General features: G+C 39.9%; 2 protein-coding genes across 2 annotated transcripts; both read right to left on the reverse strand.

The window, feature by feature from the left end:
- Positions 1 to 670: 670 nt before the first annotated feature.
- On the reverse strand, positions 671 to 7,560 carry LOC306966205 (polyadenylate-binding protein 1A). Its single transcript, XM_079560878.1, has 13 exons — positions 6,802 to 7,560; positions 5,911 to 6,104; positions 5,681 to 5,796; positions 5,283 to 5,422; positions 5,116 to 5,210; positions 4,897 to 5,034; positions 4,698 to 4,793; positions 4,269 to 4,632; positions 4,064 to 4,186; positions 1,974 to 2,116; positions 1,810 to 1,894; positions 1,583 to 1,713; positions 671 to 1,197 (listed from the first exon to the last, which is right to left on the reverse strand). The coding sequence occupies exons 1-13, from the start codon at positions 6,992 to 6,994 to the stop codon at positions 1,108 to 1,110; spliced, it is 1,908 nt and encodes a 635-aa protein (XP_079417004.1). The 5' UTR covers positions 6,995 to 7,560; the 3' UTR covers positions 671 to 1,107.
- Positions 7,561 to 9,616: 2,056 nt separating this feature from the next.
- On the reverse strand, positions 9,617 to 14,604 carry LOC306966356 (14-3-3 protein beta/alpha-like). Its single transcript, XM_079561080.1, has 6 exons — positions 14,467 to 14,604; positions 13,052 to 13,358; positions 12,538 to 12,664; positions 11,079 to 11,236; positions 10,899 to 10,994; positions 9,617 to 10,495 (listed from the first exon to the last, which is right to left on the reverse strand). Exons 2-6 carry the CDS (start codon positions 13,349 to 13,351, stop codon positions 10,454 to 10,456), a joined length of 723 nt encoding a protein of 240 aa, XP_079417206.1. The 5' UTR covers positions 13,352 to 13,358; positions 14,467 to 14,604; the 3' UTR covers positions 9,617 to 10,453.
- Positions 14,605 to 16,369: the final 1,765 nt, after the last annotated feature.

The raw sequence follows: 16,369 nt of genomic DNA on the forward strand, positions 1-16,369 counted from the left end.
GCCTCACCAGTAGACTAATAATGGATTGATAATGCATTTAATTAGGGAGTTGGTAGGCCAGTAATGGCTGTGATGTAGATGCTTGCTGACTGAGAAAGCTGGATTATCATTAACCCCAATAGAAATTTATTTAGGTTAAGTAGAGTAATGGCTCAAGAGCCCAAGCCATGGTTTGAACCCAGTGTTCTATTAGCAAATAAGGACTTGTAAAGATTAGGCCATTACAAAATCAATGAAAGACCGTCAGCCTAGGTCAGTTGCTTGTACACTGGAATGTAGGCAGGATTATGTCAGGTTTTCAGTTTGATCATTACTTGTGACGACTGTTACACATCTTAGTGTAAATTGCGGTCTTTTTTTTTTTTTTAGGGCCAATGCTCGTAAACTGTCTGCAACATGTTGACGCAATCTCATGTGTAAAGTTAAGCATCTGCAGATAAAGGCAAAGTAATAAATATTTTATTACATTCAATAATTGTACTCAAACGTATTCATATGATTTGAAGAGTATGGTAAACTATTAGTTTTGCTGAAAAGAACAACTATGACACCTTGTGGATAGCCACGGTTACACTATTCCTGAAATAACTGCAATCTAATCTTGTGCCTGCACTGCAGGTATTTTCAAAATATAAGTCCAGTCAAGCAGATCAGTAAAAGGAGGCAGACATTTTGAATGAGAATTTATTACAGCCAGCACAATACAAATCACCTTCCAAAATGCTCAGCTACCACATTCTCGCACTTGGCTGATAATCTGAGCACATAGTAAAACGACATAAAACAGAGGAATGCATTCAAATGTATAATCTCAATTTTTTTCATTTTTGCTATTTTTTTGTAAACACATTTTTTTATATTTATGATCAAGGCCTAGTCAAACCATCCCTAGACCTGGCAAAGTCAATTGTTTTTTTTATTTTTTTAAGAAATAATTTATCATTTTGCAATGTTTTCAGAGTTTTAGGTTTTTCAATGTTTAATTTTTTTTTTCTCTTTTTCCATCGGTGAAGCAGGTTTCAAATTTCAGTTCTGTAAGAGAGCAAACATTTATCTACCTCAAGTTTTAAAAAAGCAAAATGCAAGCATTAACGGACCAAACATACCTTAGACACTGGGAACTCCAGCCGGAGTTGTGGACTTCTGAGCAGCCTCTTTAGCCTGGTGGGCCTGAAGCACAGCAACTGCCTCATCCACCTAAACATGTGAAATTGAACAGTTTGAATCAGTGAATTAAATCAGGGGTACTCAAGCACTTAGTAGGGGACACTTCAAATTATTTCAAATTGAATACAAACAAAACTTGTGTCTTATGGTTCAAGGAAAGTCAATAAGAACAGTAAAAAGGTATGCATTTCAGAGTATTTTGGTTTTAACACAACACATGGTCTTCTTAGTTTTTACTACTACATGGGTGTTTTAGTTGATACGTTTTTATATAATTGGGCGAACCCATAATGCAGGGGAGACTTGAAGTATAAAGAAAAGTCATAAAAGCTCGGGAGCCAATAAATTAAACAACCCATGTAATGGTGATAATACAGAAACAGCACCAAAAAAAATAGAAGTCTAGAAATTTGACCTTTGAGCGCAGAGACTCAGGAGACTCAAGCATGTGAAGCAGCTCGGAGTTGTCAATCTCTAGCAGCATACCAGTGATCTTTCCAGCCAGACTGGGGTGCATGTTCTGAATCAGGGGGAACAGACGTTCACCTAATAGGGCACACAGACCACACGTTAGCACACTCAAACTTTTAATTCTTTTTTAAAGGATTCCAGAAACCTTCATTTACACAAGGCACCACTCACCCAGCATCTGCTTCTGCTCCTGAGGGGGGGCAGCGGCCAGCATGGAGGCGGTCAGTGGCTCCTGTCCTTGGACGTGCACAGCAGGCTGACAAACATAAGATCCACTTTAAGTAAGATTGCTTTAAACTCCAGAAAAGGCCAGTCAAGTGTTGGCTATGTCTGACCTGCTGCATGGTGACCTGTGGCTGTGAAGGGATATGCTGCTGTGGGTTGCGGACTCCGGCAGCATATTTGTACTGTGGGATGGCTCGCACTGGGGCAGCAGTAGCAGACGCACTGGCAGGTCTCTGGCTCAAAGGCTGAGTGGCTGAAAAAGGAGGACATGCTTCATTTAAACAACACATTTCAGATCCTTGCATCTGACAATAAAGCATTCATCTATTAAAATGACTCTTCACTACTTGCACCCACAAAGTGACATCTCACCATCAGAAAGTCTAATGTCCATGGTCACTTTGTAGTACAAGCAACAGCAGACATGCAAACACATATATAGTGAAAAGGGTGACACTTCACGGGGCCGTGGCGGAATGCGCGGTTTGCAGGCATTTTTTAAACACAACACAGAGATTCTACAATTAATGAACTCAAACAATCCACTTTTTTGTAGTGCTTATGATGGACATTAATTCAACACTAAACTTTCATTTTGTTATAGAACTGTAGTTCTACTAATGGCTTCAGTTTCATCACAGAGTGAACAGAGTAAAGGTTTGTACATAATGTGGAATTCCAAATCAGGTTCTATACATCAGAAGATAGTGTCATCTATTTGAATTATATTAAAAAAGGATATAATATTGTTACATTTTCGATTTTTAAATATAGATTTTAAACTTTTATTGACTATTTACAGTAATATAGCATACACTGCAGGATATGCCACCCTATACTTGGGCTGAAAGATATCGTTATCGTATCGATATATGAACATTCAAGATATATCGCAAAAGAAAAATATATCGTTATCGTATTGATATTGAGATATGAAAATTCAAAATATTAAAATTGAAAAAGAAAGATATAATGAAAGTGCAATAAAACTGCATTCTTCTGTATTACGATTTTATTTTTCTGAAAAATGCTTAGTTTTCACTTAACCCATAGTTATATCGTATCGATATCGAGATATCTGGCATGACTATCGAGATGCAACAATTTGTCTGCATTGTTCAACCCTACCCTATACCATAAAAATTAAAATGCTATCAGTTTTTTCTGGCTACAGTGGGCTACTAAAAGCTTACAAATGGTTTGGCATATTGAATAGTTGCAAATCTCATATCTCATCTGTGCACTCATATCTGTGCACACAATGACCACAGGGTCCACCTGGAGAGGTCAGCCCTCTCCTCACTGACCACACGGTCCACCTGGAGAGGTCAGCCCTCTCCTCAATGACCACACGGTCCACCTGGAGAGGTCAGCCCTCTCCTCAATGACCACACGGTCCACCTGGAGAGGTCAGCCCTCTCCTCAATAACCGCAACCGCGCGTCAAAGGAGCGCAGAGAACCACGGGCACCTGCCCGGTCAATTTAGCCATAGGATTTAGCCTCATAGTAAATGTGGCTGTTAGCTTTATAGGTTAGCTTATAGATGCCCTCACGTTTCACGCGGCTATCGTCAAATATGAAAGCTACAGTAATCACAAAACTTGGATTAGTTTTGTGCTTAGTCTCATGCACAGTTGCGCACTGTGTCAGCGTAACTTTGTTGCAGACTGATGCATTAGCGTGCTCCTGCTAGCAACGAAGTAAAAGCAGTAAAAATGTACTTGTCGTAATATAAAGCAATATAACTTTCACGTCAGCGCAACGTCTCATGCGGTTCATCGCCCTCAGTGGCGTCTGTTGGAGCGGCGTCAGCGAGTAGATGAGCCTACAGTCAGCCGGTGGATGCGGGCAGCTGTAACACTGCCCAGGTGACGTGAGCGAGTGCGGGGCAGCAGAGCTCACTCAGCCTGGGAAATGGCATATTTGGCGTAACAGCACCAGTGAACATTTTACAAGCCTCAGCCAGTGCATAGTTTATTTACATGTTACACGCCACATAGACCCCCCCCCCTCATTTTTTTAAATTGCAGATTTACACGATTCACATGAATGGTATTTTCCAAGGTGTAAACGGCAATTTCGCCGAAAAGCAAAAGATTTGCATGTAGGAACAGGGAACTTTAGTGTACAGAGTTTCTTTACTGAACATGCTACCACCCATTCACCAAGTTATCACAATGTGTGACATGTAATACTTACGCATGCGCTGGGAGGTCATCATGCGTGGGACCTGTGTGTTGGCGGTCGCAGTGGGACGGATGGTGTTGAACGTCTGAGGTCTGGGAGCTGATGGGCGCATGGCATTGGGCATGTTCTGGAAATCTACATTAAAACATTATCAAGACATGCATGGTGGTTACATTGTCTCTGCAAGATGTAGCAGGAGACCAAAGAGAAAACTTACGCTGAGGGCGCACTCCCTGTGTGGCCCAGCGAGGGCTTGGGCGCAGCTGAGCCAGCTGGTTGGCAGAATAATATGCAGCACGGTTCTGAGCCTGAGGTATGGCTGCCATGAAGTAGCCTGATGGGGGAGCAGGTTGGTAGGGGTTGAGGACAGGGTTAGGCACAGCACGGACAGTGGCCATCCTCTGCATGTACTGGTTGGTAAGATGTGCCTGGCGCTCTTCCTTTCTCTGGGCCAGAGCCACATACAGCGGCTTAGTGGCTACAATACGTCCATTCATCTCAGTGACTGCTTTGGTGGCTTCCTCGGGGGAAGAGAAGCACACAAAGCCGAAACCTTTGCTCCTCCCACCCTCCATCATAACCTACAAAAAAAAAGTAAATCAATATTTCTCAATCACAGCCAAAGAAATCCCAGCACAGAATTTACCTTTGCACTTGTAATAGTTCCAAATGGAGAAAATTCTTTGCGCAGCCGCTCATCGTCAAGGCCATCATCCAGATTTTTGACATACAAGTTCACCCCCTACAAGAAGAAGACATTATTCATTAGATCTACTTGCTAATGGAAGTTCTAATTGTATATGAGCAATCTTTGTGTGCTTTTATTGAAGAGTGGAGGTACAGACCTGGTATCTGGTCATGCGATCTTGCTTCATCTGCTCAAACTTGCGTTTCAGCTCGTTCTGGCGCTCTCCCTTCTTTTGTGCTCGCCCCACGTAAACCTGCCTGCCATTTAACTCTGATCCATTCATGTCGTCCACAGCCTGAAAACAAAGTATGACATGGTAAATTTGCACTATCAATTCAATGTTAAACTACGCACTGTATTACCATCTACCAATTACCTTTTGTGCATCTTCATGCCTTTCAAAACTGACAAAGCCAAATCCTTTGGATTTTCCACTTTCGTCAGTCATGACCCGTATACTCAGTGCAGGACCTACACAACAGAAAAATATATACTACAGCAAACCCAATTAAATGTCCATCATGATGTCATTCTTTAATTTACCATATTTGCCGAATAGATCCTTCAGTTTGTCATCTGTCATATCATCTCCAAAATTCTTGATGTAAACATTGGTAAACTCTCTGGCACGAGCACCCAGCTCAGCCTCCCTCTCCTTTCGCGATTTGAAGCGGCCAACAAATCTGTGATGTATTAGAAGGCACGATGAGAGGAGGATAAAAAAGCAGTTTGGTGTGTGTGTGTAAATGCCATTTTGTGGTTCAGCCCAAACCTCTTAACCAACTGGCTAACTAATTAGTAATTAGACTTTTTATAACAATCATGTTATTTCAAATAAAAGTAGATCATTTGTTAGTCAAGTTAAATGTTAGCTGCATAATCAACAAATGCTATAAAAACATTTGAAAAAGTTAGATTTTTGATGCATTTAAAACACTTACACTTTTCTGTCATTGAGCAACATGCCATTCATTTTCTCAATGGCGCGCTCAGCAGCCTCGTGGGTCTCAAAGTGAACAAAGCCGTAGCCTTTTGAACCATTTTCATCACAAACCACCTTGAAGAGGAAAATTCGAGCATGTCAACAATCACATGCAAACTACAATCTTCAAATTTCAAAACCCTTGATGCAGAGCATGCACACAAAAAAAGTCAATTACCAAACTCTTACCTTACAGGACAAGATGTTTCCAAATGCAGAGAATGTGTCGTAAAGAGCTTTGTTATCAATGGATTTGTCCAGGTTCTTGATGAAGATGTTGCCCACTCCACTTTTCCTCAATGAAGGGTCACGCTGAGACCACATTATGCGTAGAGGCCTTCCTTTGATGACGTCAAAGTTCATGGTGTCCAGCGCCCGCTCAGCTAACAGAAACACAAGAGTTGTCTTTTTAAATAACAATTCAGTCAATGTTGGTAAATGTTTCTCGCGACACATACATTTAACCTTCAAGGTCAACTAAAATAACTTAATACCAATAGGTTGCACTCACACAAGAGTTTTCCTTTAGCTCTCTATAGTTTGTTATTGTTTTAAGGCTAATGATTGGACCAGGCAACATGAAGGGGAAAAAAATAAGTTCAATGTCTTCTCTCAACACAAATAAAGCAGATTATTTTAAACAACAGTTTCCAAACAAGTTTCCAGTGGTCAGTCACACATGTATGACAGAGCTTTGGGCCATGACAATAATATGGTGGGTTTGATGAAGATGAAGAAACTACCCAATAGACAAATGGGACTTGTGTGCATTTGAAGATTTCTTTCAAAACCTGTACCCCTGTGTATTTCAATTCTGAAATGCAATACATATTTCAAAATGTGAACTCAATACTTTGACCTGACTACAGAAACAGATCGAGTTAGGGCATAAACCTGGTTACCACCACTATAACATTCTACAGACATGAGAAAATGTGAATATTTCACCATCGCTATCACTTAAAAACGTCTAGCAAAGGATATTACAGAAAACTTCACGCTCAGCCTTCAGTCGGCAACATTGCTGTAAAAATGGAGCCTTGAACAGTATTGTCACCAGTCTGACAACATTGTACCTACCGTCTGCAGGCTGCTGGAAGTTCACGTATGCATATCCCAGGGAGCGGCGAGTGATCATGTCCCTGCACACTCTGATGGAGAGGATCGGTCCAGCTGGGCTGAATTTCTCATACAACATGGCCTCGGTCACGTCTGGATGCAGGTCCCCCACGTAAAGTGAGGCCATGGGGTAACTGGGCGCGCTGGGGTTCATGTTTGTTGTTTATCAAACAATGTCACCAATTCTAAGTGAATGTAGTAAATACTATGCGTAATTCCTCGAGTGGTTCCACGTTATTGGTCTCAGAGTTAGCAACGTGAGGCTAGTTAGCTCCAGGTGTTTAAGCGAGGCCTATTCGCTCCGGCTAAACGACAAATTTTAAATACTAGACTTACAATAAAAGTCAATTCGTTGATATTTCAAAAGAGCAATGTTCCAAGTATACTTATAATGAAAAGAACGTTCAAATGCTTGCATCAATACCAATAATTTGACGTTCTGTACTAGTCACCCACGCTTCCAACAATGAGGCTAAAAGCAGCGGCTACACTCGGTCCCGTTCGTTTCGAATGCGGCGTCTTCGTTGCGTTGCTTGAGTTGGCAAATGAAATCCTGCTTCACCGATTTTTATGTTTTTTTTCTTATAAAAAATATGTCTGCGCGTGTGCCCTAGCTTTTGGTTTGTTTCATAATAATAAAATGTGTGCCGAGACTAGCTCCGGTGCACACCCTACGCAGACGGATTACGGGAGCGAAAGGAAGGTCGGCAGAGGTGGCTTCCCGATTCCAATCCAAGTCTCGGCGGCGCGTGTACTGCCCATAGACTCGCGAGAAAACACCTAATTATGATAAACTTCTAATGACTTTCACAGCCTATGGTCTAATCTCTTATCTCTTCTTAAAGTGCATATGACACATTAGACATTATATTTGCTAAAACATGGTTAACACAATTATATTTTGGTTAAGATTTTTTTCCAGCTTTTTTAAATTTGACCATTTTTGTGATGTTTATAATTTCACTTCCTTATTGGACACTGACAGGAAGTGACATAGATGAAGGCAAACAATTGTAAACTGTTGCCGTGCCAACCATGTCATCAGAAACAATAATAAACTACTTCCGCGTCCAAACTGTTGAAAGTTCCATAAACAAACACAGCAAAAACGCAACATTACCTGAATCTCCTGCTGAAATAACAGACAGAAGCCCTAAAACTGTTTTTCACCTAATTTAATTAGAATAATATAGCTCACCCTTTCTGCAGGCATAACAAAGATTTTTTTTTTAAAGGCTCATTGTGTATGAGAAAAATTAGTAAGCATTAGTAAAGAAAGTCCAGATGTGATAAATGTGATATTTCTGTGTGATCAGATGTTTAGAAAGAACCTTGTAGTCGGCCCTACAGCAGGTTGCAATCAGCTAAATCCCATTATAGTGAATAGGGCTAAAGTTTTTAATTTTTTAATTTTTAATTTTAAAACAGCCAGAGGTGATACATGGCACGAGGCCTTTCAACATAGCACATTGCTGTTGCACACCGAGCCAGACAAACTCACGGCAAACAATTCAACAAAAGAAGACAAGACAATAATAAAAGACGAACAAAACAAAACAAGAGATTAAGTAAATACAAACTGATAGCACAGACAATGACGAAAAGAGGAGAGAGGCATTAAATAGTTTTAAATATTTAGATAACAATGAGTAACTAAGGATGTGTCACATAGAGCGAGTGTACCTTGGGCACAAATAGAGGGGGTGAGCTTAAACTGAGTGCTTCTAGGGCAGAACTCCAACCCATACGACATATGAGCTGCTGCAAAGATTATGTAAAAAGTTCGTTATATATATTTAGTATTTTGATCGAGTTCTTATTCCAACCTTTGTTTAGAGATCTTATATACACTTCAATTTCATTTAGTAATATTTTAAGGAGGGGATATCTACAGTTTTCACTAAATTTTACTTTATGAATATGGAATTTACCTAAAACAATAAATAGGTTCACCATAAATTTTATTTTCCAATTGGGGTGGTTATAATAAGTTATTATGTTTTGGTAATTCAATTTAATATTAAATGATGTTTTCTGTCGCACGTATGATTCAAGGTCTGACTGTACCTGCAATCAAAGAATAGATGTTTGAGGTTTTCTTCGCTTGTCTCACAGAAAGTGCAACCTGATGATTTATCCGAGTACTTTGCGACTCTCAAATTAGTCGGGTACACATTATGTAGGGCTAAAGTTTCATTGAACCCGGAAGTAGAGCGATGACATCATCACTTAACACCTTTATCTATGTTACTTCCTGTCAGCAGCCCAACAATTCAAATAAAAATAACTTGCCCAAAGTTCCTTCGTTAAAGTATTAAAAACTCAAACTATTTTTTCCATCAAGTAGTGTAATGAAATATGTTTTGTCCTCTTCTATTGTATATTCAGGCAGTTGTCGAAAAGCACTATGCACCTAATTCTAAAGCATTTGTATCAGTTTCATGAACTTAAAGGCTAGTTTTCAAGAATATTTGTAGATGTGACCCTGCCAGTTGTGTAATCTCCTAGGATTCCCCATGCAAAAGTTTAAAATTCTAATAGTTGTAATGATAAATTATATGCTTTACAGAGATTTCAATTACACTAGACTGAAAATAGATCATGGTTTGCCCGGGCCACTCCCATTCCCAATACTTGTATTTATCTGAGGAAAGTTGGATATGCGAAAGATATTCATCACAACACGTAGGCCTAAATATACTGAATGATACCATACACTACATTTCTCAGATCTGTATAAATTTTAAACACCAAGCACAAAATGGACATATTCAGGTATTTTTCCCCAAATGTTTTATTTCATTTAAATGAAACCCCTAAACATTTATGAGTCAGTGTCCTGTTTAACTATAATAAAATCAGACCGTAACCAAGCGAACCAGATGGACACAATTACTCCCCATCCTTTAAGAATTACTTTTCACCAACATGCAGTTAAGGCAAGTATTGAAAAAGAGGACAATCATCGACTCAATGAAAGAAACTAGAAAATAAATGGGACTTGTGGCTGAGGGGGGACAAAGATGGACTAAAGTCGAGTGTGTGATGTTTTTGTTCTTGGGAAGAAAATATAAGTCATGTGGTAATTTAGGCAGAGAAATACAAATACAAGTCTCTCACAACAACGATACAAAAAGAACAAACAGGATAATAAATCAAAGGGAATGTAACCTGGACAAAACCTTGCCATACACCAACATTTGTCCGCAATAGCTATTCCTCTGTTACCTTTACCCATTCCTTTAAAAACGGATGCGTTACCAAAAGTCCCATAATGTTGTGAACGCATTATAAATATGTATCCAACAATACAGGTCGAGAACATTTCCTCAAATCCTTAATATTCAATATGGTGAAAAAATGGCCAGCTGAAAACAAGCCAACTACACTGACTTGTAGAGTGATGCCCCATGTTAATATTTTGATGGTGACTTCTACTACTCAAGTGCGCCCCAAAGCCTCTCACTACAGTAACTTTAAACGGACACAATCGTATACAAGAGTGTAACAGTAAAACAGTTTGGAGGGTGATAGCTGAATGTCTCCGAGGATCATGTGAAAATTAGCTGGGACATTGAAAGGCAGACAGGAACGACTAATGAAGTTTGCGGCTTTAGTCATCTCCATCCTCAGCCTGGTTATCGGAGGTCCACAGCTAAAAGACACATCGTTTTAGTTAGCAACAGTTTAACAGAAAACTTAAAAGACAAAACACACAGTATAACCTATCTGGAGTATAACCTATAAGCATCTTAAATAAATGTTGTGCTTTTGATGAAAAGCCATAAATGTTTAAATGTGCTCAAACAAGACATCCCCGGGCAGTGTGTTCTTACTTTTATAGTCCCTTGATAAGAGTAGAGTCATTAATAAGTGTCATTTAAATTTAGCACGACATGCTTGGCATTTTAACATGGCATCACTATGTCACACAATGGAATCCTAATTAGTTTTCACACCAATTAATTTCGCAATATAAAATGGAGAAATCAAAGACAGCAAACATATGAAGAAATTGCTTTGGCCACATTTATGTAAAAGTTGTTTAAAACACCTACTGTCAAATTGTCTCTCAGAAGCTGCATGATGAGGGTGCTGTCTTTGTAGGAATCTTCTTTGAGTGAGTCAAGTTCTGCAATGGCATCATCAAAAGCCTGCAAAATGCAAACCACTGTTGAACAGCATATACAATATTTCGCAGCATATTATTTACCAATAATATCTCCAAATATTCTGACCTTTTTGGCCAATTCGCACGCTTTGTCTGGTTGGTTGCAGATCTCATAATAGAAAACAGAGTAATTGAGGGCGAGACCGAGACGGATGGGGTCTGTAGGCGACATCTCTTTAGAACACTCACTAGCAGCTTGATAAGCGTCCTTGGATTTTGTCTTGCCTGGAATTAAAATGGAACAGTTTGACTCAGTTCAACATATGTTTAACATATCACCACATTGTAAACAGTACACACAGAGTCAACAGTGAAGGATTTCAGTTCCCTAGTGAGTTTGGGGTAGATTAACATTTGCTTCCATCTTTAGTGACTCTAAATTAGGAAATCTGACTAAATACAAAACTACATGTTCAGTTCTGTAACGAAGTATAAAGCAATTTCCCCTGAAAATTACACTTACAGCTGTACCCTTAATAATATAACTTGACATATGACAGTTAAAAGTGACTTTCCCTGTGAAGATGCTCATATGTCGCCCAACATGTGCTTTTTTTAGACTTAAAAAAAAAAGTATACATTTGTGCCTATTTGACCTCTAAAAGGGCATTTCTATAGGAGCGGACCAGAACATTTTGCGGGTGTCTCTACAGGCAAAAGTGAACCGCTCCATTTCCCAAATAGGGGTCCAGCCTTGGGGTCTGGAGTGGTTTGCCAGCCAGACCGGTTTGGTGGGGAAAGGGGAGGGGGGGGGATTGTTGCGTGTCACCTCTCTGATTGGTCAGGCATTTAAGTACCGTAAAAGAAGTTTATCTTCAGATAGCTTAAATGCCCAATTTTGATGCGAAAACATTAAATAAAAATACATACGGCTTTTCCTTTGGGCATTATTGTGTTTTCTTTTTTCTCAATGACTTTTAACCTGGTGCTTGATAATCCAACTACTCAAAACAATCAAAGACTTACCACTGCTGGTATAGGCTTGGAGCCTATTTTATTGATTTGTTTTGGAAAACATTTTACATAATTGTTCCTATTGCTGTTACATACATATATAGAATTGTTACATATATCTTGCAGATGAGTGCTCTGCTCCACCTAATGGACCAATTTTGCTTGTTTTGATGTAGGTTAAAGCACAGTGATCAGGCTGTGTTTGTTGCCGGTCACATGCATATAAATGTCCTTGGCCACCCCCATAACGACCCAGACCACTTTGCCCTAAAGGCACTTGAAACACAAACTTGGCTGCCCCTCCCTAAATGAACTGGTCTCTCAAGTGAACTGAACTGGTCCGCTCACATGGGGCTCATGTGACCCAGTCGCTGGCACCTTTACTTGCCATCACAGTGGTCACTATGATCAAAATCTACAACAATTGATCTTGGAGAGTTGTAGAGGCTGCCATGATGCAACGTAAATGTGTTGTGTTAACCATCCATGCAGCCATCAGGCCACAAAAGGGTCAATTACGCACAAATAAAACGTGAAGAGAAGTGAAGTGAAGACTTGGTATAAAAACTTACTGTCACTGTCATTATCTTCAGAAGCCACCTCAGCCAGGTACCGGTGATAGTCGCCTTTCATTTTATGATAAAACACTTTGCTCTCTGTATCTGCAGCATTAGGAATCAGTGGGTCTTCCAGGAGCTCCTGTGAACAGAGGGCAATGAAGGGATCTCTATTAATATTTAAATTCACTCCATCTTTAGCTTTATTGCTGGGTTTCAGGTGACATCACAGCGTTCTAAAGGCCTATATTATTATATAGAGAAGAAAAATTATTTCGTTTTTCAGTAATTTTTTGGTCTTGTACAGAGAGATCATGGACCCAGTGACTGATACTAATGATGTTTGTAAATCATACATAGTGTAATGCAATTAATAGGAAAAACAGGGTCCTGTGACATCATCACATTCTAGAACCTGCAACCCAGCCATATGATCAATATTTAAGGCTCAATTCCTAAAGTTTCACATATGGACCTTTTTTTAAATGAACACACTCGTTGGCCATTACTATGAGGCAATTTGTCTCACCAAAACTTCACCGCAAATGCTCGTCAACTCCTCCTCAATTTCTTTCTTGTAGCCTTTAATCGTCGTCTTGTTTTTTTCATTGTCTTTGCCGTCCATGTTGGACACCACTCGCCATGAGGAACGACGAGCACCCACTACATTTTTGTATGCTACTGAGAGCAAGTTTCGCTCATCTGTTCCTAGAACTTTTTTATCCTTCGTCAGCATCTTCATGGTCTTGGCCATGTCATCGTAGCGCTCAGCCTGCTCGGCCAGCTTGGCCTTTTCAACCAAGAACATAGCAGCAGCTTCGTCACACATGGTGGCTCTGTAGGAAAAAAAGACACAGTAAAATTAACAAAAATAAACAGATGACTCTATGAGGCCAAATAAAAACACAATCTGCAGGTATACACGCCTCGACAAGCCAAGTTTGGATGCTCTCTTAGTTTGACAAAATGTGTCTGGATAGTTAAGTGCAAAATTCAGTTATGAACTCTTTTTTCTTTCATTCATGAATACCAGACATTAACAGCATTAGTCCGAGTACATATTTATATATAAAAGGCGTGTGCAATATTGATCATCTGCTCTTTGTCTTAAATCAGATGCTGAGTTGCTGCTGACCCCACAGCACAAACCAAACCCTTGACATTTTACGACTTGCACTTAGCACCTATGGGAAAAGCCTGGCATTACACTGAAAGTTACTTCCGCATTTATCCATCTAACCCTTTGTTACGACTACACTTTACACGTTTTATCTTAGTACACATTTTATCTGTCACTGTTTAACAGTATTCAGTGGTGTAGACATTAAAACAGTAAAAATAAAATACGGTTTACACAAGTCTAGTAAGCCTACATTGCAAAGAGAAGAGGTAGTATGGCCAGCATTTCCCATTCACCACACCCATGTCTATACCTGTAGCCGTGCCAGAAAACTTCCGTAAGGCCTTTATGTAATGGTATTAGTTCAGACGTGTAAAGCAAAGATAAGTCTATATTTTCGATAGAGGGTGGTAAAAAGAGGTTTGTAAAAAGTGAGGAACACAATCAAACCTCGTGACTCCTCGGATGGCCATTTTCCTGAAGCGACTATGATAAAAAGGATAATGGCTTGCGGTACAGAGCCACTTTGTATGAAGGTGCACTATCTTTGGTGACTAATAACAAGACAGTCCTCCCAAATCAAGATTCGACAACCAAGCAGATGTTACGTGAAGCCGAAACCAGTCACATCAGTTCAGAGGTTTTCGTTGCTATTTTAGCTGCTTTTGAGCTGACACGCCTTCCATGAACGCCAGTCGTCTCCAAACCGATTGTGACACAACGCAGATCTCTAAATACAGTAAACCCCAGCCACTCGACCGTTCGCCTCGCAAATGATGTCAAACACCGATCATTTCTACGCATTTTGTTATTATTTGCCATACCTGGTAAGCGAGTATGTCGGCGTCCCAATCTACAGCTGACTCGGGGCTCGTTTGAGTCTGCAGTCCACGGGGTTTCCCTCTAATCACACCGGTTCGAAGCACAGCCCGTACACATCTATTGTACGGGCTGAGCAGGAGGTAGATGACGTCAAAGGTAACCATGACAACCGTGCGCAAGTACTCATGGGAGCTGTAGTTCATCTCCAACACCAGGGCAGTAGAAACCCGGAAACTTCCATTTTAGGTTTATGTTTTATGTGTCTTGAATGGTTTAAGAATTAAGGGACAACAAACCACATATGCCATTTACTGGCAGGCGTATCATGTTAGCTTTAGCATAAAGCTATTTGCCAGAAACAGAAACTGTGTCGGCAAAAGACCACCAGTTGCGGCCTTAAAAAACAATATTAGTTTCTGATTAAAATTGGTGTCCAACTGTTTCATTTGACTTCTTTCTATCCCATCCCATTCATTTCCAATGTTGACAATTTTTCAACTCCCATTCTCACAATTAGCCTATTTTAGTTTAAAATTAGGCTATTTTCAGATCAGGCGTGCAGGTTTTTATTTCATGTTACATGTAGGCTACAATGCCACAAATTATTGAAGCTTTATGAACTGGAAAATCTGTCTTTTTAACCTTGATTAATATGTTTGTAAATTGCGCTGGGGTGTGTCACTGTTCACCCCAGGGGCACATTGAGGACGTTGCAACAACCAATAGGCCTACAATTTAAAATAACATGAATTGACTGGTTTACTACTTAGTTTCAGTAGGTCCTAACTGTTTTGTAAATGTGACCTAAAGGGCGAGCCACACAAAAAAGATTTCAAAGAACGGACAGTCTATGCACAGATAAGAGTTCACTGGAAGGAGCCTAACCGGTCTGGTGGGTTTTTTGCAAGGTTATCGTTGTAATCTGAGAAACTTGAACACACATGCAACCAGCAGACAACTCTCTTTTTCTACAAGTGACACCAGGGAACACCCCTTTTAATGATCCACCAGTGCAACATGCGAATAGCAAAGCTCAGTATCCTCAAAATGTTACAATTTACCTCTGGCCCAGGGGGGAAAAACCCAATGCCTTATAAGACTTGACTGTACTTTGGTGAACACCCTACTGCTGTGACTTGGTCAAACAGGTTAAGTGAGTCATTAAGAAGCTGTCACAATGTTACCACTGTCTGCAGACAAAAAAAAAAAATAAGACTAACAGATGCAATTACATTGTAAACATTGTCTTTCATGTGGTTATTGCTGAAGGCCAAATTGAAATTCAATCCATTACTTTTGTATTAGCACTAATACCACAACACTGTATTTTATAATACAGTGCAGAATATGTGTAGTAACTGTTTGAAGATCAGTCTAGCCTAGCTTTACAGATTTGTTCACAGTAGACCAGTGGAGGAGTCTCACAAGCAGGATTGCAAGTTCTGGGGCCTGGCCTCCGGTAAAGCAGCACTGTAACTGCTGCAGACATGCTGTTTGTGGTAGTGTTCATAGAAACATATGGATGTACTACAGTCAAGGAAATATAGCATAGCCTTCAATTTCAATGGGGAGAAGTTTGGCTCTAGAGCTGACTTAAAACTGTGCTATGTCCCAAGAAAGGATACTGTAGTTGTGCACATATTCAATGTTGAGAAAAAAAACGTTCTTAGTATAAAAATCTTCACAAGGGAAAACTTTAATTTGAAGATATTCTTTGAAACATTGTAAACACATCGATGCAATACTACACAGAATCAATATACTGCTGAGGTTGTGCATAAACTTACCCGACACATAGTAGAGCTGCCTTTGCTGCTGTCTTCTGGATGTGTCCTCTGCTCTTCTTGATCTGCCTGTTTGTTTGTTTTTGGCCTTTTTCTGTTGGGACTGGAACTTCTGGTGCCC

The sequence above is a fragment of the Gobius niger genome (genome assembly GCF_951799975.1).
Source record: "Gobius niger genome assembly, chromosome: 8".
Lineage (NCBI taxonomy): Eukaryota > Metazoa > Chordata > Actinopteri > Gobiiformes > Gobiidae > Gobius > Gobius niger.

Excerpts from the sequence above, each read along its gene's own strand:
- LOC306966205 (XM_079560878.1), bottom strand. The coding sequence starts at position 6,994 with ATGAACCCCAGCGCGCCCAGTTACCCCATGGCCTCACTTTACGTGGGG. Across the intron at positions 5,035-5,115 it reads GGCATGAAGATGCACAAAAG|GCTGTGGACGACATGAATGG; the intron begins GTAATTGGTAGA and ends CTTTGTTTTCAG. Across the intron at positions 4,187-4,268 it reads ACAGGGAGTGCGCCCTCAGC|ATTTCCAGAACATGCCCAAT; the intron begins GTAAGTTTTCTC and ends GTTTTAATGTAG.
- LOC306966356 (XM_079561080.1), bottom strand. The coding sequence starts at position 13,351 with ATGTGTGACGAAGCTGCTGCTATGTTCTTGGTTGAAAAGGCCAAGCTG. Across the intron at positions 11,237-12,537 it reads TGAAGATAATGACAGTGACA|GCAAGACAAAATCCAAGGAC; the intron begins GTAAGTTTTTAT and ends TTTTAATTCCAG. Across the intron at positions 10,496-10,898 it reads TTCTGAGAGACAATTTGACA|CTGTGGACCTCCGATAACCA; the intron begins GTAGGTGTTTTA and ends TGTGTCTTTTAG.